At 36.8% G+C, this 26,472-nt stretch overlaps 1 protein-coding gene across 4 annotated transcripts in view; it reads right to left on the reverse strand.

The window, feature by feature from the left end:
- Positions 1-5,756: 5,756 nt before the first annotated feature.
- The window catches only part of PWWP3B (PWWP domain containing 3B), a 39,150-nt gene continuing 18,434 nt past the window's right edge, over positions 5,757-26,472 (reverse strand). For all 4 annotated transcript variants that reach the window (XM_033126099.1, XM_033125403.1, XM_033123946.1 and 1 more), the window contains 3 exons: positions 12,828-12,963; positions 10,515-10,589; positions 5,757-9,479 (listed from right to left, as the gene is read on the reverse strand). In XM_033126099.1, coding sequence (XP_032981990.1) covers positions 7,184-9,259 — 2,076 coding nt within the window. In that variant the 5' untranslated portion in view covers positions 9,260-9,479; positions 10,515-10,589; positions 12,828-12,963 and the 3' untranslated portion in view covers positions 5,757-7,183. The remainder of the gene's footprint in view (positions 9,480-10,514; positions 10,590-12,827; positions 12,964-26,472) is intronic.

Consider the following 26,472-nt stretch of genomic DNA (forward strand, 5'->3'; position numbering starts at 1 on the left):
TCCATTTTATCTAATGTGTCATTTAGGGCTGCTATTTCGTTATTTATTTTCTGTTTCGTTGATCTATCCATAGCTGTCAATGATGTATTTAAGTCCCCTAGGACAATTGTGTTTTGGTCAATTTCTCCTTTTAGTTCTGTTAGTAGTTGCTTGGTATATTTCGTTGCTCCCTGATTGGGGACATGCATATTTATGACTGTTAGGTCTTCTTGTTGTGTAGTCCACTTTACCAGTATGAAATGTCCATCTTTATCTCTTGTTACCTTTTTCACAATGAAGTCTGTTTCATCTGATATCAGTATGACTACATCTGATTTTCTCTGGATACCATTTGTTGGAGTGTCAATTTCCACCCTTTCACTTTGAGTCTATGCTTGTCCTTATAGCTGAGATGTGTCTCTGGGAGACAGCATATGGTTGGGTTTAGTTTTTTGATCCAATCTGCTATTCTGTGCCTTTTTATTGGTAAGGTCAGTCCATTTACATTTAGGGTGATTATTGATATGGGAGGATTTCCTGTCATTCTATCTTTAGTTTTCTGGTAAGGCTGTGTCTCCATTGTTTCTTTGCCTTTTTGTTGTTGTCTATTATTTCTGCGTGGTGGTATTATATGATGTTTCCCTCCCTTCCTTCTTTTATTACAGTGTGTATTTTAGTTCTGGATTTTTTTTGAGTGGTTACTCTTAAATTTATGTAAAAGAAAGTTTGACATTTAGAGTATTCCATTTTCTTCATCTTGCCTACTTTCTCCATTCCCATATTCCGGTTCAGGCCTTACTCTCTCCCTTTTTATGTTTTGCTTGCCAAAAATTGTCCCTATTGATGATGGTCAGATAGCCAGCCTCCTTTAGCATTTCTTGTAGTGCAGGTTGCGTATTAGAAAATTCACTCAGCTTCTGTATGTCTGGATAGGTTTTTATTCCTCCTTCCTATCTGAAGGATGTCTTTGCTGGGTATTTTATTCTTGGCTCATAATTTCTCTCTTTCAGTAGTTTGAATATTTGGTTCCACTCCCTCCTGGCTTGTAGAGTTTTGGCCGAGAAATCTGATGATAATCTAATGGGCTTTCCTTTGTAGGTTACCATCTTCTTTTCCCTGGCTGCCTTGAGGATTCTTTCTTTGTCGTTGATTTTAGGCAGCTTCCATACAATGTTCCTTGGAGAAGGCCTGTTGGGATTGAGGTAATTAGGTGTTCTATTTGCTTCTTGAATTTGAGGATCCAGTTCTGTCCACAAGTTTGGGAACTTCTCATCGACAATTTGTTTGGATATATTCTCTGTTCCCTTCTCTCTTTCTTCTCCTCCTGGTATGCCCATTATTCTTATATTGCTCTTTCTGATGGAGTCAGAAAGTTCTTGTAGAGTTCTTTCATTTCTTTTAAGTCTCAAGTCTCCTTATTCTTCCATCTCTGTAATTTCCAGGTTTCTATCTTCGATGTCACTGATTCTTTCCTCCATCTGGTCAACTCTACTACCTAAACTGGCTATTTCATTCTTAATTTCTTCTATTGAGTTCTTAATCTCCAGAAATTCTATTTGGTTCTTTTTGAAAATTTCAATCTCTTTCGTAAAATGCTCATGTTGTTCTTTGATTGTGTTTCTGAGTTCATTAAACTGCCTTTCTGTATTTTCTTGCATCTCTGAGTTTTTTCAGAACTGCAATCTTGAATTTTCTGTCGTTTAAGTCACATATTTCCATATCTTTAAGTTCCTTTTCTGGAGACTTTTCACTTTCTTTCTGAGCTGTCTTTTTGCCTTGGTTATTCATGGCAATTACTATTTATTATTTCTCTTCCTAGACATTTACAGCAGTGGCTTCTGCAACAGGTAGATAGGAAGAGGTCTTTCTTTTGTTTTCCAGTACTTTTTGGTAGAATGTTTTATTTTCTCCCCTACTGCAGCCTTTTTCTCTCTTTCACACCGCAGTGTTGTTTTCTCTGCACTATTGCAGCTTCTCACACAATGGGGGCATTCCCTGGGAGTTGGGCTTCTCCTTTGTTAACTCTTCACCTGGGTCACAAGGCACAGTGTCTGGGTGGGTATGTGGAGAGCTTTTGAAGTTCCAAAGCTCTTCCTGCACCGGATTCAGAGCCCATATATTTCAGCAGTTCTGTTTCAGGGATCCGCCCAGATAGGTGGGGCCGGGGCGGGGTGAGTTGTGAGAGGTGGCCCAGAGCAATGGCATTGACCACCACCACAGCTGGTCCTGCTTCCACAGCTACCTCCCGTTTGCCGGAACTAGTTGAGTTGTGAATCTGTGTCTGCTGTCCAGTTCTCAGAACAGCAAATATTCTGTTCTTTTCATCTGACACTGCTATTCTTCTGCTTCTAGCACTCAGCAGGTGGGGGCGGGGCGAGTTCTGGGAGGGTAGGGAGGGGGCGGCTTGTCTCAGTGCCTAAGGCTTCCGTTTTCTACTTGGCAGTGAGGGCTTAAACCACCACTTTCAGCCTTCTTCCCTCAGTCTTTTCCCTGAGGTCTCTGCCGTGAGTGTTGGGTTCTGCTGTGTTATATGCTGTCCCCTCAGCTCTGTGGGCCAGAAACCGAGCCCTAGCAGTCCGAGTTCTTCCTTCTCCCGCAGTTGCGGTAGTTCCGGGATGCAGCGAGCTTGGAACACTGAGCTAGGTCTGCGTTCTGAGCCCACGAAGCTCTGTCTACACCCTTCTCCCTTCCCTCCTGCCCTGCTCACGCGATTCGCCCACCTTTAGGTGAATTCAGTAGTGGGCATCTTGGTCTTGCCTGTCTCCTGTGCAGGGAGTCCTTTGTGGAGTTACAATTGTTCGGTTAGTTGTAAATTCCAGGGGAGATTTGCAGAGGCTCACCTCATGCCACCATTTTGATCACCAGTACTCAATATTATTTTTTAAGGCTATTCGAACTGAAGCGGAAATGTGGTGGCAGTCCATTTACAGCTATCATCAATATTTAATGCTGACAGATCTTTGCACCCATTTTCATAATATCCTCTTCCATTTGTTGTCATAGATCCTTTCCTACCCCATGAGAGTCATTATTGGAACAATGCTCAATGGCATGGGGGTTTGTGCAATCTGCTGATTTATTTGTGTCTACTCCAGTTAGATCCTGAATGTAGCATTTCCATCATAGAGTGGACTGCTCTCGAGACTGCCAGACCTTATCACTTGGGTGAATCTTATAATGTACAGCACATGGTAGGCAGCACCTGTCATAGTCATTTGGTATCTCTTGGGTAGATACTCCATATGTACTAATGCTAAATAATATACAAGGAGCTGTTTTTAAAATGGCAAGTAGTTTATAGGACCTGGAGGTAAGGCTTTTGTTCAGAGCTCCATGATTCTGTGCTGTACTCCCATGTTATGGCTTAGAATGAGTAGATCGTGCATCTACCATAGATATGGTAAGCACCGCCAGATATGCTGACTCCTGGCCCTAGTAGCAGGGCTACTTGCACTGCAGATCTGAAAAGTTGGTTGGGATTGTGATTTTCCACCACAGCTACTAACAACAGACTTTAAATCTCCAAGTTTGGTTTTCTTTTTGTACAAAAGAAGTAATACTCTAGTCAGCTGTGCATATGTCTATCCTTGGAATACTATCTGTAAGTCATTTCCACAGATTTCTGTCAGTCAACATAGCCCAACTCTACTCTAACCTTGCTTCCCATTACGGTAATGATGCCCAATTTGCCCCTGAGTTTTTGTGCTGCCATCTGGGCCCTACTACTTGGGAAACCTACCATTTCCATTGCAACATAGTTTACTTCCGATCATGGTTTGCAGAGGAGAGCCAACATTGAGCTTCTCAAAAATGTCACTGTTCCTCTTCACCAACACTGTTCTTAGTATAATACTGTTTTCTCTGCCTTCCCAGGGGAGATAGTTTAGAGATAGATCCTCTTGTCTCATGCAGTAAACCATTTGATCTTCTCACCAATTCTTTAATACTCTGGCAAGAAAGTGCCAGTGTCTCCATCTCATTTACTATAGGCTGTTGTCCACACTTAAAGATGCCCCCTGAGCAGCATAGTAAGATAGCTTCAGGTCATTGAACCCTGAGTCACACATCAATAAGTTCTTCCCTATGTTTACTTATACCCTGCTCCTTTCCCTTGCTAATTCAACATCCTCAAAATCCATTCCAACATATATTATCCCAGTTCATGCTAGTACATATTAGCTAGTTCCTATACTTCCTTCTGGTTTTTCCACGTAAACAGAGACTGTATTTTTTCTTCTTGTGCTGTGATGATAACTTACCCTTGTCATGAGTTAGGAGCAATAAAAAATATCATTGATGGATGTTGAGTAAGACAAGCAATGTCCTTTGAGGTAGCAACTATAGGTGAGGTAGCTTGTCTTATCTCTGGGAACAAGGAAGCTGTTCTTTAATAGCAACGGTTAGGAAACTGCTTTTGCGAGGCTGAGGGGTCAGGGGATTGTAATTATTCAAGATACTCATACTCAGTACTCTTACAAGTCTCAGAGTTTTACTCTTTCCTTTTTAGGGTACATGTATTGATATAGAGACCTGTAAATATCGTGAATACAGTTTCCATGTAGCTCTGCCAACCTTAAAATTAAAATCTGGGTCTGATATTCGGCAGTCTGCCTTATGACTGGAAGAGATGAGGGTCTCCTTAATCCAATGGGTTAGACAGGGTACTCCCATCAGACACACAAACCTAGGTTCGAGATCTAGATTAGGGCATTATTAGAGCTAGCTTCAACTACTCAGGTTGAAACTCATTCAAAGAAGAAAATAGATACCTGAGAAACGTCTCCCTCACTTTAATATAAGCCACAATATAAATGACATCCTGGGAGGAATCAGGTGCCTTCCCTTTACCCCAAACTAGATACCCAAGAGTTGACAAATGTGGGGAAGCCTGGGGCTCTGGTTTTCAAATACAGGCAGTTAGTCTATGAGGTTAATAAATATTTCTCTCTAGTATGAAGTAGTATAACCTAGTCATTTTAGAAGTGAGAATGTCATCTGGCTCACTTTAAAACTGACCCTGTCATTTGGGTCACCTTAAATCTGGCACCTTAAATCCTCAAAGCAAAACTTTAAACTACACATTGCTTGCTTTCCTGACTAACAAATGTGTGAATGAATGAATACATGAATGAGGTAGTTAAGAAAATGCTAGAACCAAGAGACAGAAATGGCTCCACTGAGAAAACAGAAGGTGGGTAATATATTGTAATCAAAGGGACACAGTGTTATGGCGTAAATACAGCTTATTTTTCCGAGGATATATTGTGATGGTCTGTTGTCAAATCCTCGTCAGGAGCATGAGGAAACTATGTGGATTGACACAGGCTATATGTCCAAGGTATCCTGGTTTTTGTCAGGCAGGGTCCGGAGAAGGTTCTGTGGAATCTGAAGCTTATGCAAGTTGGAAGGCTTTCTTTTAAAATAATACAAAGTCAATCATGAAAGTGACTATTTATTTAGAATGATGAAATAATGTATAACAAGCATTAAAATGATGATAACTACAATAAGCAAAAATTCCATACAAATTATATATATATATGTGTGTGTGTGTATAAATATATATGTATATATCAATATATCAATTATACATATATATGTATGTGTGTGTCCATATATATGTGTGTGTGTATGTGTGTGTGTATATATATATATATATATATATATATATATATATATATATATATATATATGAGAGAGAGAGAGACCAGCTATGTAACTACACAATTGGAAGTATAATGAAGTGAACATCCAAGGTGAAAGATAAGATGGTTTTATTACATATCAAACCATTAAAGTTTTGCAAAGTTTACATAAACAAGTGGCCATGTAAACACAGTACAAAAGCTCAAGAGTAACAGTTGTCTCACTTTAAGAGTTAAAATGCAGACAAGTTCATATTAAGCCTTTAGCATTTATTTTTATGTCAAGTGTCTAAAATAAAGTAGCCCTTCTAATATTTATTTTCACGCAAGTCTTATTTCAAGTTAGATTTTAACTCTTAACTGTGCATTTTCAAATATATTTGGATAATTGTCATATTTAGCCAAATGGAGGCTTTTTCTATGAACCATTTCCAAATTCACAGATTCTGGTCCATCTATTCTTTGTGGTAGCCTGGAATGACTTACCGTTTGACATTTATATTATTGGAACCAATTGGAACTATTCTACAAATAAGCCAGGTGATACGGATTGCTTGATTTGAAACCAATGACTATTTATTTAGAGATACAAGACTCAGAACAAAGTGCTTGAATTTTCTACAGTTTATACCAAACTAGATGGGCTTTTAAGCAGTCAACCTGGACTCATACTCTGCAGTAGCCAGACTGTGAATACAGTCACTGTAGCTGCCTTCCACATGTGGTCAGATGGCTATGTTAAGATACAGTTACTGTCAGTTATGAAAACAGCCAAAAGCCTGTCTGTTTTAAGAAACCATTCATCTATTGAATAGATAATTCCATAAATTGAATGTCAGGCAAGGGTAGAATGAACAATCCTGTTCAAGGCTGCCAAAATTATTTTCTGCATGCTGAGATGTTATTCACACACATATAGACTGCATGCAGGTAATCCATTTACTTTATTTTTGAATTCCAGATTGTTTTCTTGCAAAAGCAATTATAGTTAGTTATAATATATAGTAAAGCATCTCTATCTTTGGTTCTATGTCTCAGAGATAGTTTTTCCAAAAATAAATAGGCATGGCAGGAAAAATAATTCAACTATCTTAAGAGAAACCCAGTATTTTTTTTTAAACTAAGCAAAAATATATAATTGATGTTTCTTAGATTTTTTTCTAATTATCTTGCTTAATATCTAATACGAGTGAAATCTTAATATGTAAATGATTGTGCACACTGTACTTAACTATACAGCATAGACACAAAAATGTAAAAAAAAAAAAAAACCCAAAATAGTACATTCCCTTAAAAATCATTTAGGAATTATGCATTCTAGAAATATCCAAGAAAGTACAACTGCTGAAATATGTTAATAAAATTCACTCTGAAGAAGCATAAGAAAAGAAAATGTTGCTGTAGTAATATTCATAGACCATAGTGATCGCCAAAAAGAAAAAGAAAAAAAGTGCACACATCAGCCAGTCTCCCATTTCTGCAAAGTATTTATGTGTTAGAGACTTTTTAAAACTCCTATCTATGTAAGCTCCCTGTTATGGTTTGGACTCTCAAAAGATTTAATGAGCTTCATTTGTTAGTGGTTTCCGTCTCTTTTCATATATGATTTTTGCATCAAATAATTCCTTTTCTCTGTATCCTAGACATGGTCCTTTTAAGTACTTTGCTTCAGCTGTTTTGTAATCTAATCCATCAACACCAGAAATTGAACAAACGATTGCTTCTGGCAGAAGAACTTCCAGGATAAATTTAACTTTATCTTCTCTTATCAGAGCCAGCATTTTTTCGTTTATATGTTTGTAGATTTCTTGTAAATATTTCACCACCTCATCCAACTGATTTTCATCCTCTAAGTATGTTTCAATACAGGGAGAAAAACTCTTTGCATTCAAAAACGATTTCAGCCACCTGGACCTTTTTGTGCCGTTTAAAATGGCCAGAAGATGGTTCTCTGTTCCTTTTTCATTCACAATGAAGTCCACTAGGTTCTTGTTGGCTCGGTCCCGAGCAGTCTTCATTCGGTCAGGGAGAATGTTTTGGAAGGACATTTTTTTGGTTTTGGAAGTCACAGCCATATGTTCCCTACAATCTTCATTATGCAGCTTTGGAAATAAGTCCCTGAAGGTATCCTGTCTGATTGTTTTCCTAACTGGATAACTAATGTCAGCAGCATAATACTCAAAGAAAGAGCCTGCAAAAGAACCGCAACCTAATCTAACTCTATAGTCACAAATCAGTGAGATGCACCAGTCAATACTTTCTCTGTAATCCTCCCTGGCTTTATCCACTAGTTCTTGTTTCTCTTTACAATCAAATTTCTTTAATCTTCTAAAAGACACTCTAATGCCTCTCTTTTCAGGATTCATGCTTGACTCAACAAAAAGCACACTTGCTTTTCTCTCTTTTCTCCTGATGTTTTTTACCACTGCAGGCCAGAATGGATATTTTTGATATTTAAACCAGACTATCATTCCTGTTTCAAATGAACGTGGCCCATAATTCAAAACTAAGCGTGGAATTTCTTCATCTTCCTCACTGTCATCTAATACAGAAGCATCAATAAGATTTAGATACCCTGATTTGTCAGAAGCTTGAAGTTCTTCCCCAAGTTCCTCAAAATCCAGTCTCTGAAGACTTCTTTCATTATTCACAAGGTGTGAATAATCCAGGACGTGGTTAGAGGTACTAAATAAAACCTGAGATTCCCATGAACAATACCTGGGGGATGCTGCAGCACCAATCTCTGATTCCACGGTAGGTTGATTCTGGTTGGTGTCTGAGTGTAGGTTCGAGGGACCCTCTCCGGGATCATCAGTATTCTCTGAGAAGGTAGAGCGTTCAGAGGAAATATCCAGGGTCTCTGGGCCGATGTTCTCTGGCTCCTCTTTCACAGCTTTGGGCACAGTGAAGAAACCTGATGGCCAAGTTGGAGTGAACTTCTCATCTTTAACACATACATTCTCCTCTTTAACTGTGGAATGCAAAGGCGTAATTGTTGATATGTCAATCTTTTCCTTGCTCTCCTTTTCATCTTCTTCTGAAAGTGAAGGGGAAGTTTGGTACCAGCTGCAGTTTTGTGAAAACTTTGTTTCCATTTCACTTGAAATGATATCAGTGGTTGCATGCACCTGTGATTTATCATTATACAGGGAATCATCACTCTCTGAAGATACTGACAGGAATGTTGGATTTTCACTTTCCTCAAGACACTTTGATAAGTCTCCTTCATGCTCTCGACACTTTTTACGAGGTGGTGAATCAGAAAGCTCTGGTGGTACATTTTGAGACAGTATAGTGGCCTCTTCATCTGAACTGCTTGCTTGATTTGAATTTGTTTTCTCATTCAGAATATCCAGTGCCACTTTTAGTGACCTTGCATAGCCTGTTTCCTCTCTAGGTGGAGCACTGCCCTCTGACTGTGCTGCTAGTGAGGAGGTGATGGCTTCAATCTGAGATTTATTTAGGATCTTTGTTTCCGTGCTTTCCACTTTAATTTTTTCATCTAGTGAGAGTATTTGAACTTCTAGGAAAAATGTCTTTTTTCTCTTACTGTTTGATGAAGTCTCAGATATGGACAAAACTTTTGCTGGCCATAACTGGTCTTCCCAATTGCATAAGACATACTCGGCATCCATTTTGACTTGGATTTGTGTGCTACAAGGTTATTATCGAGACTGAGTTGTCTGGCTACTCTCGTCACTGCTAAGGAAGTTCCTATCAAAAACAATAGTCTTACCAAAGTCTCCTTTGTCTTAGAACTACAAAGTGTTTACAGCTTGTGTAGCCTGTTCTCCTCCAGCAGAATTCCCCAAGGACGCTTGAGTCTGTTGTTTGAATGTGACAATGTGGAAGATACTAAAATAGGGAAAAATAAAAGAAGAAACGTATCAGCAAATAAAGTTATTTTGCTAGAGCAGAAGGTGAACAATTGCAAATAGAGAATAGACAAAAGAAAGAATAACACTCAGCGAGGCATGAGATGGAAGAGAAAATACAGCATAATATAAAGTGTGGGATAAGAATTGGAGAAGTGGTTTATAATACCTCAAATTCAAGAATTTGCCTTTATTATTGCACATGACTATTAAGGAATAAATTTGTGTACATGCTGGCAGAGGTGGGAAAGGTTGCAGTGGTTGTTATCAGGGGCTGTATTTATGTCATTAGCTATTTTGGGACATTTGTGCCCCTAATGTTATACTACAGCAGTGGGACTATAAATTTTGCAGGTTTCAGAATCATCTAGAGGTCTTAACAAAACTAAATTTCTAGGCTCTATCCTGAGAGTTTTATTAAGAAGGTCTAGATAGGACCCAACATTTTGTATTACTAAGTTTTCAAGTGATCGTAATGCAATTTGTCCAAGAACTCCTTGAGAAGCACTGTTCTAACTGAACACATAGCTTTATATTAGCGATACTTTCCTGTTCACCCAAGGCAAGCAAAGATAATGGAGTATGGATCTCCTGGAACAAGACAGTAGCACAATGACCTTGTTAAAAGCATGAGCTTAGAAGGCAGAGATTCAGAATGGTTGCTATGTTTACTTATTGGAAAAGATAGTTATCAAAGATTTCTTGAGAATGAATGGCTGGCTACGACCTTAGGTAGAAATCTGAAGAGTCTCTTGCACAATTTCTTCATAATGTTTTAACATATGAGATTCTTTCCCTAAACTAGAAACTATGACTTTTAATTACAAATTGGTGTGGCTATAAAACAGGGAGCAAAATGAATTATACCTCAAATTTTCAACCTAACATGGTTTTAGTATGAAATGTGGCTTTTAATTTAAAATGCTATGGTTGCAGAGCAGGAATAAAAATAAATTATACCTCAAGTTCTCAACAAAATTTTAATGTGAAATGTTTCATGAAATGGGAGCCTTACCCAGTGTTACATGGATCATAGAGTATCTGGTCCTGTGATCCGTTTGTCTTGATTCTCACTCCAAAAGGAGAAAGGCTGTCCAAAAGGAGGCAGAAATTCAAACTAATTAAATGGAAAAAGCTAAGAGAAACTTCCCTACCAAAACCTTAGAAGGCATGTCATTCTGAAATACAGAAATGAGATTTCATCTCATCTGTGATGTAGATGCCATGTTTACTTTCCTTCTTGTTCTTATTATTTTAAATTCTATCTGTGATACAGTTATGCTATCTGGTTCATTTTGAAATCATCTCTCTGATTGGGAAAGTGTGAGGTGGGACAAGAGAGAAGGGGAGTAACAATTGCCTTGTGTCTACTCTGAGCCGGATTGTAGATTTTGTTTCAATCTTCGCATCAATCACCTTGTGGATTTTTCCTTAGTTATATATATAATTTTATCATTGGAATTTTAGCAATACTCTACATGCTATCTCATAGTCCACTAATACAAAAATATGTTTCATTGCTTTGCCATTTTCATAAAAATGGTTGCCTGGAGAAATTTTAGGAAACTTGGAAAGCGCCATCGTGTGGCCAGGATCAGAACTGCAGCCACCCCACGAGGTATACGCACCATCAGATCCTTTTTATGAGAGAAGAGGTAGGAAATACATGTAGCCAGCCAGAAGCCTTCTCAGGCTTCCAGAATTTTCTAGTCTAAGCTAAAGGGTTTTGTTTTGTAGGATTATAACAGGATCATAATGTCTTCAACTACAGCGTTTCTGGTTATAAAAACACCCAGGAGCTTATTAAAAATTGAAAAGATGCAGAAAGATATATACAAAATAAAGTACAACTCTATACAATAATCACTACGAATATTTTCTATATTTCCAGAATTTTTTTACATGTATAAATGCTTATCACTTCAAACCAACATCAGATCTCAATTAAGAACACAGTTTGAACATCATTCTACATAAATGCTTTTCACATGATTTTTTATGAATTATTTTAAATATGGTTTTTCCCACATTTGCAGCATTTTATCTCAGTATTTTCCCTGACGATGAAAAACAAGTAAATAAATAAGTATATACTAATATTTTAAATAGAGAGCAGTAAAGCTTGCTCTGTCTCTCCAACTACACAAATGATCCTATTAATAGTGTGGCAGATATGTTTTCTCAGGTTTGTTGCATGTATTGTAGTAGCATACATGTTTTAGTAACATACATATTTATTTTTAAGTGCGATCATATGACAAATGCTATGCTATAGTTTACTTTTTTACTTTGTGCTATTTATCAGACATTTCAAATCACTACATGTAGAAACTCATGTTTCTATGTTTCCATTCTCCAGATATATAATATTCCATTGTATAGTTACACCACATAATATTTTAAAAACTGCTTATAGAAATAAGCCAAATACTTTCTGTGTCTCATTCTTAAAAGATATAGAAAAATAGTTCTTGCCAACCACAGCCTTACATGAGATCTGAAAGAATGAGTTGCAAGGAGGATATATGCAAGGCTGTAGCCAATGCAGCAACTAGGGTTACACGCTTGATGAGAACCAGGAAAATGTCCACTATTGGCAAAAATGAAACAAAACAAGGAGGGGGCATGTTTGTATGACTGTATGTGTCTGTGAATGCTCATGTGTTTGAAACAAAATGGGTATGTTGTTTCAGCTTCATTTTTCTTTCATGATTATAAAAATAATTATGGGGAAATCTACTCTGAAGATCCTGAAATAGGCTAAAAAATATTATAATACTAATAACCTGACCACTCAGAAATGCTGACTAACATGGGAGTTTATTTTCTCTAAGATTTTTTTTCCAACCACTCATATAGTATATGTGCAAGTATCTTCACTCAACTACATATCTGTTCACCTTTCCATGCTCATATACAGGTGACACATAGTTTTCTATGTGTCAATCAATTCATAACAGTATTTCCCCCATGCTGTCAAATATTTTTATTCATCATTTTCTTTGTAAATTAATAAATGCTTAAAAATTCAAACAGTAACAACATTCCAGAAATATAAACATGGAATGTGAAGTCAATAAATTAGCATGAACAGCCATGCTGCACTGAAATCTTAATATAGAGACTTTAATCTGATCTCCCTTTCTCCCACTGTAGACTTTTAAAGCATTGGGAAATACAAAAAATTCTAAATGATTAATTCCTTAAAAATGCCAGCAATTCTCTCAAAATTACATACCCTTTTCACCACTCCAAGACCACCATTCCTATTTTTCTCATCTTTTCTCTAGGGCACTGGGAAAATAACTAGATTTAAGAAAGCCATTACCTTGAAGCTTCTTCTCAGCCGCAGGCTCCTGAAATGCAGTCCCTCCCCCAAGACTGGCCAAGCACAGGATCACTTCCAAGCTTCTCAGAGAATGCTCCGCCCCCTCCCTGTGATGGGGAAAGCAGGAGGCCCCTCCCTGAATTACAGAAGGGAGAATTGCCAAGTTAAACTGTTGAAGCGTTAAGGGGTAGAAATGTTCCTTTTTAAGGAATTTTAAAATGAAATGGCAACAAGTGTGTGCTTAATTTCCATTCAAACCCTTAGAGTGTGTGAATTCTTGATAAAAAGTGGTAGCAAATCACGTTATTAAAAAACAAAAATCTGCATTAAAATACTCCTTACATATTTTTTCCGTGCCTTATCTGGCACCTTACCTCTACAGGTACACTGAAAACCCAGCTGGTCAAGCTCTGTTAAAATAACTCACTGAGGCTCTTTAATGGGATTGCATTAAAACTACATTATTTTATGGAGAAGACTTTTTTATACATATGTTTTTTTCTGTTTTCAGGACATGATATGCCTCTACTTTGATTCAATTGTTCTCTTAAACGCTTCAGGAAAGTTTCAGAGATTTCTTCACAGACATGGGTGTTTCTCACTAAAGGCTGAAAATCACTGGTTTGGCAACAGAGTACACATTTCACATACTCTTCATCAACAATTGGCAATTCCTTCTTCTTATATTTTGTCAGTATTTTTCACTCAGGCAATTCAATGTGGGGAAAATTAATTTTTAAAAATTCACATGTCTTTGTTGATACAGAGGGCACCAAAAATGTATACACATTTTAAGAAAGGAAAACTGTATTAAAATTGTAGTACTTAATATATACGGATAACAAAAGATGAATACAAGTCACGTTTGACTTCTGCAATTACAAGAGGTGCTCAAATTGGTTATCATCAGCATTCAGACACTTTTGATTATAGCGAACTACTGCTTGAGCAACATTGACCAAAGTGTCCACTTGTATATATTTTTTGGCACCCCCGAATGTATGTCTGAAATAAATTTAGCAAATTTCGTTCATTAAAATTCTCCCGTGTTAAATTTAAATTTAGATTTCTGATTTAACTTAGAAAGCCAATTTTAAATATCATTAGTGATAATTTTGGGAATGAAGATATTTGGGAATAAAGTGCCTGTGTGCCATATAATATGTAATATGTACATATTTTTAAAAAGCCACCTTTATACAAGTATTAATTTTGGAACAATAAATGCCAATAAATTAATGAAGATCATCTCTAGGCTGATGTATTAGTGAGGGCTCTAATAATTACATGTAATGTTTTGTGCTATAAACAACCCCTAAATCTCAGAAGTTCAACCACAAAAGCTTATTTTGCTGATCTCAAAATTAAATGTAGGCAATCAAGTTGTCAGAAAGAGGGAGGGTTCTTTGTCCCAAGCAGTCATCAGGGGACTCAAACTTCTTCCATCCTATGTCCCTACCATCTTCTTTGGCCTTGAAGTCCTCCACTGCATTCTTTGCATCTGGCTAGCAATCTCATAAAGAAAGGGTTCGAAAATCCTGTGGAAGTTTTTAGGGGCCAGATCTGGCAAACTTCACTCACAGTCAACTACCTAAAACTGCCAGAGGCTGGGGAACGTAGTCTCTCTGTGACCCAGGAGGAAAACGAAACAGGGTTTTGTGAATATGTTGCATTCTCTCTGCCACAGGAAGTTGTCCCTTTCAATCTTTTGCAGACTTCTATTATATGATTTATGCTTTCTTACAACCATGTACCATATTTATAATGACTAGGACAGAACTTCTGGTTGCCCACCCTAAATCTATTATACTCTTTGCATTCTTCCTCATTAGTAGAATCCTAGTTGTATTCAGGGTAGGTGTAAACTGTTAAAATATTATTTTTCCCAGATTCCCTTACTGTAAGCCATGGATGGTCATGTGATGGACTTTCTTGCCAAACAATGTAAGCAGAAATAGTTGTGAAGATTCTTGAGAAGGTACCTCCAAAGGGGGTAAACAGCTAGCTTGGGTTTTCTTCTTACTTGCCCTCTTTCTCTTGCTTCCCCTCTAGAATTTGAGCATGATAAAATTTGGATTGCCATTCTGGACCAAGAAGTGACTTAAAAAAAGACAATAACTTACTAGGGATGGAAGTACCTAAACCCCTGAATAAGGGGACCACCTCATTCCAATCATTTTAATTTAGTGAAACAATAAACTTCTATCTTACCTAAGTCACTGTTTTCCAGTTTCTCTTCTAGTAGAACAAAATAGTTGATCTTACAATCACCAACAAAAATAATATCATTCTTATTACAGAATTAATCTTTTCAAAGCTTTCAAATCATTACTATATAAAGAGTATTATCAGGCCAATATAAATATGGCTTTTTTTAAATGAAGAGCTATATTTAATTATGTGTTCTATAATGTAATATTTCTCATTCTGTCTTCTCATTTCACATTTTGGAATAAACAAATGCACATAAAGTATAGTCATTTCATTAAAACTACACTCTTGTATTTATTTTATTTTCTATATTGCCCATAAATTAGGAAATGCTACACAACCTCACCATTTTCCAAACAAAATGCAAAGGAAAAGATTAATTAGATAACATCTTATATTTTACTGTTTTGTAGAAGGAGAAGAATGATAACCAATAATAAATGCTAATACTACTATTATTATAACGAAGATAGATAATAATTATAGATATAATAATGTCTATTACCTATAAAAGTTTTCTGTATGCCAGCACAGTTCCCAGCACTTGACATATTATATACCATCTTCCTTGATTCTCATAAAATCTTGTTACGTAGGTATTATGAATATTCCCATTTTGTAGCTGAGGCATTAGAGAAGTTAATGAGCTTTTACAAGGATATCTAGAGAGTACTTGGCACATAGGATTTGAATCCATGTATTTGACTCCAGAGCCCATGCTCTTAATCACTAAAATACACTGTACCTACCTCACTGTAAATTAGAAATGTTCTATAAATATGTGTGGGATGAATGGATGAATTAATTAATGAATTTGAAATAGTTATGTATTTAGAGTCACTGGAACTTGGAGAATTCTATACCTGGTTCTGCATCTAATTTAACATAAATTAGTCTTATATAACAGAATGTCATTATGGGAGTGAGTGACATCTGATCACTTTAGCCAAATTCTACTGATTAGAATCAAATCACAGGTTCTGCCCAAACTTAAGCGGAGGGAGTTATACAAAGGGGTGGGTCACCTAGGGTGTCTCCACCACAATACTGTGTGATTCCATTTATATGATATTCTCAAAAAGAGAAAAGTATGGTGATGGTGACATGATCAGTGGCTGCCAGGGGTTACAGGTAAGGGGAGGATGGGACTATATAAAGATAGCACAGAAAGTTGTAGGGATGATGGAACTCTTCTGTATTCTGACTGTGGTAGTGATGACATGAATGTATATATGAATAAAACTCAAAGAAATATATACAGAAAAGTCATATGTATGATACTTTAAAGTATGATTTTAATGGATAATTTAAAAATAAAAACTTAAATGAAAAAATTTAATAACCATTATATAAAAATAAACTCTTTACAAGTATGCTTTAGAAACTATTTGCTTCTTCCTAAAGCATATTTACTAACAAAGAAAACAAAAATAATACCCATACATAATTGGAAAACACCAGTTCTACTTCCACTTAGGATGTAAAAAGATATAAAAGAATGTCACCCATAACTTAACAATAATAAAAATCTATATAATCAACAAAATCATACCATTCCTTCAGCCCATCAGAGAACTGAAGTAAACTGAATTCCAAAGGGTGAGTAATCCCTTAAAAGAGGGACATATGCACTGTTTCACCTTTGACAAAGTATGGAGACATAGGTGGCTGTCAGCAAGCCGGTACAAAGAAATCAGCTGAAATTTTAATGAATTCTTAAATTCTTAATGGGCTAGTGTATCAGTAGTTTGGAATATCTGGAATCCTAGGAACTAATACACTCACTACCAAGTTCTTTTCCTCCATCCTTAACCAGAAGCACACAAACATGACTGTGTATAAAGGAGGAGGCTGAAAAGAGCTCATTTCAGTGATTCAGGTACGCAGGAAGCAATCGGATGCTGCTGGCAGATAGACTTGCAGCCCAACACACTATCCAAACCTTTCCGTGGAAAGCAAAAGCCCTAAGCCATTAGGGGAGAAACAGCAAACCCTCTCCTAAACTCAGTTTAAAAACAACTAAAACAACACATTGTTTCTGGGGGTGGGAAAGAAGCAAACTTGTCTGCCCTTTAGGAGGAGCAGGAAACCCCTCAGGCCCAGGATCCTACAGGAGTAAAAAGTAGTGGTCAGCTACTGATGAGGAAGAGGAAAGAATGTATCTCCCACCAAAGAAAGCCCCCAGATACAAATCAGAGGTTAGCTGCCATGCCAAGAGAAAAAGAATGCTGAGAAAAATGTTGGACCTCAAGGTCCAACTGGTTAGTGCCTCCCTAAGTTTAAGGCTGGACAGAACAACAGAGAGTCCTCCCTGGCTCATCATGAACCTAGCATCAAATAATAACAGGAGCCTACTGCTGTGAAATAGGCAAGGGCACAAAGAGAGACTCCTTTCTATAGGCACAGGTGTGAAGGGACTGCTGAAAATTTAGGGTAGAGAAAGATCATTGAGAAAAATCGGCTAGCACTCTAGGCTCCACTCTAAGTAAAGCACAGTGTCCTATGCAAGCCAGATGACAATACAGTGAGAAAAGGAGGACATGATCTGCAACGTATTTTATGATACCAGCACTGTACTGATACCAAAACAAGGGGGAAAAACATAACTAAAGAAAACTACAGATCGACGTCTCTCATAAACAAAGACACATCCAATGTTTTATATACATATCATTTATATATGATATATTATATATCATATATATCATTTTATATATATCATATATGTGATATATATATATATATATATATATGATACAGAAAATGTTATAGACTGATATAGAAAATAAAATTATATCGAGTAAAATCCAATGATAGAGAAAAAGAATAATATATTATGACCAAATGGAGTTTATCCTGGGAATGCACGGATAGTTTACACATTTGGAAATCAATGTAAATATCAATAGCCTAAAGAGGAAAGAAGAAAAGATCATCTCTATTAACTCAGAACAATCATCTGACATAATTCCACAAACATCCATGATAAAAATACTCTGTAAACTAGGAATTAAATGGATCTTCTTCAACCTGATCATGGGCATCTACAAAAAACTTAGAGTTAATATACTTAATGGTGAAACACAGAATGCTTTTCCCCTAAAATCAGGAACATGTCTAGGATGTCTGCTCTTACCATTTCTATTCAACATTATATTAGAGAGCCTAACCAATAAAACAATGCCTGAAAAATAAATTAAAGGCATACATATTGGAAAGGAAGGGAAAAAAAACTGTCTTTATTTGCAAACATATTTATCTGTGTAAAAAATTCCAATGAGTTTACAAAAAAAAAAAAAACACCAAAAACGACTAGACATAATAAGTAAGTTTGTTAATATCACAGACACAAGGGCAATATAAAATAGTTCATTTCTATACAATATAATTTGGAAGTTGAAGTTTTAAAAAGAACCATTTATAATATCATCAAAAAACAGGAAATACTAAAGTAGAACAAAATTTAACCAATAGGTGCACAATTTGTATGCTGCAGACTTCAAAACACTGATGAGAGAAATTAAGGAAGGCCTGAAAAAATGGAGAAATATATCATGTTCATTGACTGAAAGATTTTTAGGATGTAAACTCTCCCCAAACATATCTATAGAACCATTAAAATCTCAATCAAAATCCCAGCAGACTGTGTAGAAATTGTGAAGATATCTCTAAAATGTTTGTGCAAGAGCAAAAGAACTAGAATAACCAGACCAATTCTGAGAAGGAAATACTAAGTTGGAAGACTCACGCTACCTGATTTCAAGACTAGTAATCAAAACAGTGTATTATTGGCATAAGATAGACATATAACTACAATACAGATAGACTAGCAAATATACTCAAGGGATTTTTTTCTTTCAAGAAGGCATCAATTTTATTACATTCTTTTCTGTTATCTGCTTCTGCCACCCCAATCTTGAAATTCCGGGTCCATCTGCGGCATGAGCCTCTCATTCTCCAGCTCCGTCTCTTTCGGGCGCCACCCCACCCCCACTGGTGTGAGAATTCTAGCAGCTCCACTGTCTTGCAGAAGGCAGAAGCCAGAACCTGATCAATTCAACTAACTTTTATTAAGCGTCTCCTGGGTGCACAGCTCCAAACTCTGTGTTGGGCTCAAGAAATGTCAGTACGCCCCAGGCCTGGTCTCTGCCTTCTGAAAGGAGATGGCGGTTCATCCCACATCCCAGGCCTGCCTTCTTTTCAACTCTTACTCATGCCATCCACTGGTCGAAGAACCCACTCACAGCCTTCATACAGCCGGCGACCCACCAGGGAAAAGGCCCTGGCTCTGGCAGAGACCCACAAGGCGTGTGGTGGCCACTAGTAACTTGGCACCCAGTGGAGGTCCTCTATCCATCAAGCCCTCGGCTCCTAATGGAGGTGACTCCCTAGTCCGTGTTCCCCACAACAGCGAGAGTCACAGACCTTAACAAGGACTACCTCCCCAGACCCCCGGGGAACTCGGCCAGCCTGACCCAAATTCACGGCATACAGAGGCAGCTGTACTCATTAGTTATAATCTCAATGCCACTAACAGTGGCAGTTCTAGAAACCCAGGTTTAAGCCAACCACCAACACAGCACCAACTATATCTCTGGCTTGAGCCCAAGTTCTGCCAGTGAGACAGGCTATGAACCTGATGGGGCTGGCACTGGCAGAGGGACTGGGGCTAGTGGGGGAAGTGTGAGCATCCACTCAATCACCTAGATCCTTGGAAAGGGGGCTGCAGAAGAGGGGGCAGTAGCAGAAGGCGCCGCTTAGGTAGACTCAATAGATTTTTGACAATGGCAATTAAATGGAGAAATGATGTTTTTTTCAGCATATAGTGCTGGAAAAATTGGACATCATATGCGGAAATATTCATCTTGACCCCTTAGCTAAGACCATATAAAAAATTAACTCAAAATGAATCACTGACCTAAATGTAAAAGCAAAATTTAGAAAACTTCTAGAAGAAAACGAAAATCTTTGAGACCTTCTTTTAGGCAAAGATTTATTAGGACACACAATGCATGGGCCATAAAATTCTTGATAAATTGGACTTGAAAAATTCTGCTCTTCAAAAAATAAAATGAAAATCCACAGAGTGGGAGAATATATTTGCAAAACACATATTTAATAAAGAACTTTTATTCAGAACATATAAAGAATTCTTACAATAATATTAACCAAATAAGAATTGAAGATACAAGTATTCCCCACTCTTTGAAAGTTTGTGTGAAGCCACTTCACTTTTATGAAAGACCTACATTAGTACCTGTTTTCTCTAACAACAACAAAAACAAATCCTACGAGGATTTTCACTTTTACGAAAAAAGGCAAACATTGAAAATAGTGTTCAGTGTTTGTTTTGCAGTGAGCAGTTAGTTATAAGAGGCAGTGTGCACCCCCAGCAAGGACAATGGTACCACCCAGCTCCTTCCATGGGAACTATACTCAGCATCTCAGCATCAACCCTTCATAAATTTCAACTGTTTCTGTGAGCATCTGGGCTTTATCTAGATTTATTTTGTGCATCCATTAGCAAGATATGTCCTAAGGTATCAGAAAAGCCTAAAAGAGCTCGTAAGAGTGTAATGCTTAGGGTAAAACTGGCTCTAATTAAGAGTGTCAATCATGGTGACTGAAATAAGGACATTGTGCGTTCTTTAAACTTGCCCGTGTCCACCATTCATACTATTTACAAGCAGAGAAAAAAGAATCTTGAAAGCTGACAAGTTACTATTGGTTCTCCTAGCAGCAAAGTGGTCTCTTTTAGTCAGCATCCAGTAATGCATAAAGTGGAAAGTCTACTGCTTGAGTCAACTGATGGGTGTACAAACTGTGGTGTTCTGTTATCTTATACTTACGGAGAAATCAGTCTTTTCAATAGGTGAAAGTACACTGTACATATATTATTTCTACTTTATACAAATCGTGTATTTATCATATCATTCCTGATTTTACTATATGCTATATGAACAAAAATATGGTGAATGCTGCTGCCTGCCAAATGCCATTCAACGAAAAGAGAGGGATCTTCAATACAGGAAGTGGAACGTCGAAACTTAGTAACAGTGTGTGACAAGTTTCAACTTGTTTGGTGCAGTCAATTGGGTGTAAGGTAGAGTTGAGAGAAGATGTGTTTTAAAGTGTGCCGTAAATCATCCTCCATCATGACAATGCTCCGTGTCATACACCACTTCTGGTATGGCAATTCCTGTCAAATAAAAACATTACGGTGTGTCCTCAAAACCTTACTCACTGAATCTGGCACTGTGTGACTTCTGGCTCTTCCCCAAAGTCAAAATGACCATGAAAGGTAAACGTTTTGAGTTGATTCAGGACATCAAGGCAGCCACAATAGCACAACTAAAGATACTCATGAAAGAGGACTTCCAGAACTGCTTCAGAAAGTGGCAAGAACAATGGGATAAGTGTGTTCGAAGCGAGGGAGAGTATTTTGAGGGGGATTAATAGCAATGTGTCTTTTACTCTAATATTTTTTATAAGTTTAAGGAGTGCAAAACAATGTAATAGTTAGATATTTACATCCCTCACAAAGTGACAACCCCCCCTCACAGTATTTTTTGATCACACCTCATACGTTATTTTTAGGTTATACGCATTATTTGGTATGGTTTGGTGGGTTATTTTTTGGATCTGGAAATGCTGCATGTTTTTTTCCATATAAATTAACAGTAATTCCTTCTTTGCTTTATGCCATTTTGACTTATGAAAGGTTTCATAGGAATACTCTACTTTTGGATAGTGGGGGAAACCTGTATAGGAATGTCAAATGAACACTTTAAAAGACGTTCCAGTGATATTAATAATTAAAGATATGCAAGTAAAACCACAATGAGACACCACTAGCACCTTTATAAGAATGGCTAATACTAAAAAGAGGGAGAAAAAACCTGACAGTATCAACTGCTGGCAATGATGCAGAGCTACTGGAACTCATGCATTGCTGGTAGAAATGTAAAATATCACAGCTGCTTTAGAAAACAGTTTGGCAGTTTCTAATATGGACAGACATACACTTACCGTATAAACCTGAAATCCTACGCCTAGGTGTTTAACCAAGAGAAATGAAAACTTATGGGCAAAGACCTATTATGGAATGCGTATAATAATTTTATAAATAGTTATAAAACCGAAACTATAAATCTGCTGGTGAGTAGACATACACATTGTAGAATAGAATACCTCTAAGCTATAATAAGGAATAAACTATTGATAGATTTAACAACATGGGTAAATACCAGAAACATTATGCTAAGTAAAAGTTGCCAGATGCAAAAGGCTATGTATTGTGTGATTCCATTTATATGACATTCTGGAAAATAGAAAAAAATATAGGGACAGAATTTAGATCATCAATGGTTGCCAAGAATTGGGATAGAGAAAGCATTAACTACAACGGGGCAGGAGGAAACATTTTGGAGTTATGGAAGGATTCTATAACTTGACTGTACAGGCATATCTCATTTTATTGTGCTTTGCTCTACTGTGCTTCGCATATATTGTGTATTTTAGAAATTGAAGGATTGTGGCAACCCTGTATCGAGCAAGGGTATTGGCACCATTTTTTAAACAGCATTTGCTCACTTTGTGTCTCTGTCACATTTTGGTAATTCTCACAATATTTCAAACTTTTTCGTTATTATTGTATTTGTTATGGTGATCTGTGATCAGTGATCTTTGATGTTACTATTGTAATTGTTCTGGGGTACCACAAACCACGTGAATATAAGATGGTGAACTTAATAAATATGTATGTTCTGAATGCTCCACCGATCTGGCAGCCCCCATATCTCCCCCTTTTCTCAGGCCTCCCTATTCCCTGAGACATAAAATATTGAAATTAGGCAAATTAATAATCCTACAATGGCCTCTAAGTGTTCAAGTGGAAGAAAGATTTGCATATCTCTCACTTTCAATCCAAAGCTAGAAATGATTAACTTTAGAGAGGAAGGTATGTCTTATTTTAAGAACCTGGCACAGCCACCCCCAACCTTCAACAACCACTACCTTGATCAGTCAGCAGCCATCAACATTAAGGCAAGACCCTCCATCAGCAAACAAATTACAACTCACTGAAGGCTCAGATGATGGTCAGCACTTTATAGCAATATTTTAAATGAAGGTATGTACATTTTTAAAGAAATAATGCTATTACACACCTAAAAGACTACAATATTGTACAAATATCACTTTTATAAAAACTGGGAAACCAAAAAATGTGTGTGGCTCACTTTATTGTGATAATCGCTTTATTGTAGTGGTCTGGAACTGAACCTGCAATATCTAAAGTATGCCTGTATTTGCTGTTACATGACTGTACACGTTTGTCAAAACTCATCAAACTATATACCTAAAAGAGTGAATTTAACTCTATGTAAATTATACCTCAATAAGCCTGAGTATTAAAAAAGCATCTAAACCAGAATATGACCTATATAAGAAGTTTGTATTTTACTCTGAGAATAATGGGTTTACATACAGGAATTCTGATTTGTACTTTGAATCAATGATTGCAAAAGAAGGTTGTGAGTACCACAAGGTATGTGTGAAAATATCCTCTGGAGTGTACAAAGAATATATTAGAAATTCAGTTTGTTTTAATCTCTTTAAATTTTATTAACTTCAATTTTTGAATTTGCTTTAAAATGTTAGGACACCTAAGACACCTAACTTTTGATGTGACATAATTATTTCTATAAATTCACATCTTCACTAAATATCTCTCATTGAAAGTTAGTTAGCACAGGACAAATGTCAAGAATCCAGATGACATCCACATCCTATAGTTTGTGAAATTTATCCTGATTGGCAGAGATTTTAACTACACTGAAGATCTCACATGCCATTAAACCATGTGAGTGAAAGGAAGGTGTAGAAGCCAAAGTGCTATAATCTGGAGATAGATATCAAGTAAGAATTATGTCCTCTGTGAAAAAACAGAAGCCAAATATCATACGAGAGACCGAGTGGCTATAAAATAAGCAAATATCATTTTTTGGTGTGTAGAAGGTCCATATGAAAGAATAGAAATGGTTCAGTTAGAATACTCCCAAAGACCATGAGGGAGTCATGAGCATTGGTAAAGCAAGGGATCTTAGATACTTAATGGATATTCAAAATAGTCAATGACTCATAAGGCATAGGCACAAATAACTAAAACTGTAAACAAAGTTGAAACATTATTAATGTTCACTGGCTGAATATGAGCCCACCTGAAGAGGAAGAACATCAGAAGGAAACTTACTAAGGATGAGCATCCCAGGTAAGTAAAAGGCAAGCCAGACCGTAAATCACTGCCAGGGTTAAAGGGACAACATAATCTCTGGTCAAATATATGTGAACATGACAGAGAGGGTAAGAAGAAAAGAAAGAAAGGAAGGAAGAAAGGAAGAAAGGAACCAAACAAAAAGAAAACTAACCAGTGACCCAGAGTTACAAGAAGATAAACCTGCCATGTTTGGAGATTTTGTATCCCCCTGGTAATGCTAGCACCTACACAGTACCAATGGATGAAGCTGCTAAAATGTCAAGATTTAGGATGTTGGAATAGGAAAGATATTAAAAGAAATACAATAAAGGAAAGGCTGATGAGGACCTCACAACTTCATCATCACAACACATAGCAAACAAAGCTTTACTACACTCTGAGTATTAGAGAGACTAAACTGTAGTGTTCTTCCCAGGATTAACAAGAAAAGAGATAGACCGATATGGGACCTGCCTTGGGTGATTTTTTAAAAAAGAAATCCTCTCTTGTCTTCCTCTCCCCCACCCCCACCCCCACCCCCATTGCCATTCTCTGAGATTCCCATAGGAAAAGATCCAGGCTAGACCAAAATTATTCCTGTCACCACTCTGAATGAAGGTACTTACCAGTTCTTTAGTGAGGAGATATGAGAGACTGTTAAAGATACAATGTTTAATAAGTTTCTCAGAAAATTATTATAACAAGGTTATATGGTAGAATTTCTCAAATAGACAGACATACAGACATCGGTTTAGGACCAAGTTCTAACTTTACTAGCTGACTGGGGGACAACTGGTACTACCAGATATCAAAATAGATTACAAGTTTAACATAATTTTTAAAACTTCATCAACAGTCTAAGTAGATATAAATGTAAGAAGGAAGGAAAGAAGTTCAAAATGAACCATCAAAGATCGGAATATGCACATGATTGATTTGTACATCTGAATATAGACTAGAAATCGATCACTGAACTCTGAATGATCTAGAAAAATCCTTAGGGCACTGATCTGTGTTTAACAACCTGGTTAAGTACAAAACCAGTGATTTCACTTCCTAATCCCTTCACCTTTCTCACCCATCCTCCCAACCCCCCTCCCACCTAGCAACCATGTTTGTTCTCTGTATCTATGGGTCTATTCTGTTTTGGTTGTTCATTTATTCTGTTCTTTAGATTCCACATATAAGTGAGATAATTTGGTATTTGTCTTTCTCTGACTTATTTCATATAGCATAATATCCTCTAGATTCATACATGTTGTTGCAAATGGTAAGATTTCATTCTTTTTTATGGCAGAGTAATACTTCATTGTATAAATGTACCACAATTTCTTTATCCAATTGTCTATTGATGGGCATTTTGGTTGTTTCCATATCTTGGCTACTGTGAATAGTACTGCAAAAAACACAGGGGTACATATATCTTTTCGAATTAGTATTTTGGATTTCTTTGGATAAATACCCAGGAGTCGAATTGCTGGGTCATAAAGTAGTTCTATTTTTAATTTTTTGAGGAACCTCCATACTGTTTTCTATAGTGGCTTCACCAACTTGCAATCCCACCAACAGTGCACAAGGGTTCCCTTTTCTCCACATCCTTGCCAGCACTTGTTGTTTGTTGATTTATTGATGATGGTCATTCTGAGAGGTGTGAGGTGGTATCTCATTATGGTTTTTATTTGCATTTATCTGATGATTAGTGAGGTTGAACATCTTTTTATATGTCTATTGGCCATCTGTATGTCCTCTTCGGAGAAATGTCTATTCAGGTCCTCTGCCCATTTTTTAAATTGGATTTTTTTCTTTTCTTTGGTGTTGAGTTGTACGAGTCTTTTTATAAATTTTGGATATTAACTCCTTATCAGATGTATCATTGGAAAATATCTTCTTCCATTCAGGAGAATGTCTTTTCATTTTGTTGATGATTTCCTTTGTTGTGCAAAAACTTTTTAGTTTGATGTAGTCTCATTTGTTTATTTTTTCTTTTGTTTCCCTTGCCCAAGATTATATATCAGTATAAATAGGTAGTTACAAAATAGTCACAGAGATGTGAAATATAGTATGGGGAATAAAGTCAATAATATTGTAAAAACTATGTATAGTGTCAGATGAGTACTAGACTTATTGAGGGATAACTTCATATTGAATATCAACTATAATTAAAAAATATATAGTCAT

The sequence above is a fragment of the Rhinolophus ferrumequinum genome, chromosome X (assembly GCF_004115265.2).
Source record: "Rhinolophus ferrumequinum isolate MPI-CBG mRhiFer1 chromosome X, mRhiFer1_v1.p, whole genome shotgun sequence".
In the NCBI taxonomy this organism is placed as follows: domain Eukaryota; kingdom Metazoa; phylum Chordata; class Mammalia; order Chiroptera; family Rhinolophidae; genus Rhinolophus; species Rhinolophus ferrumequinum.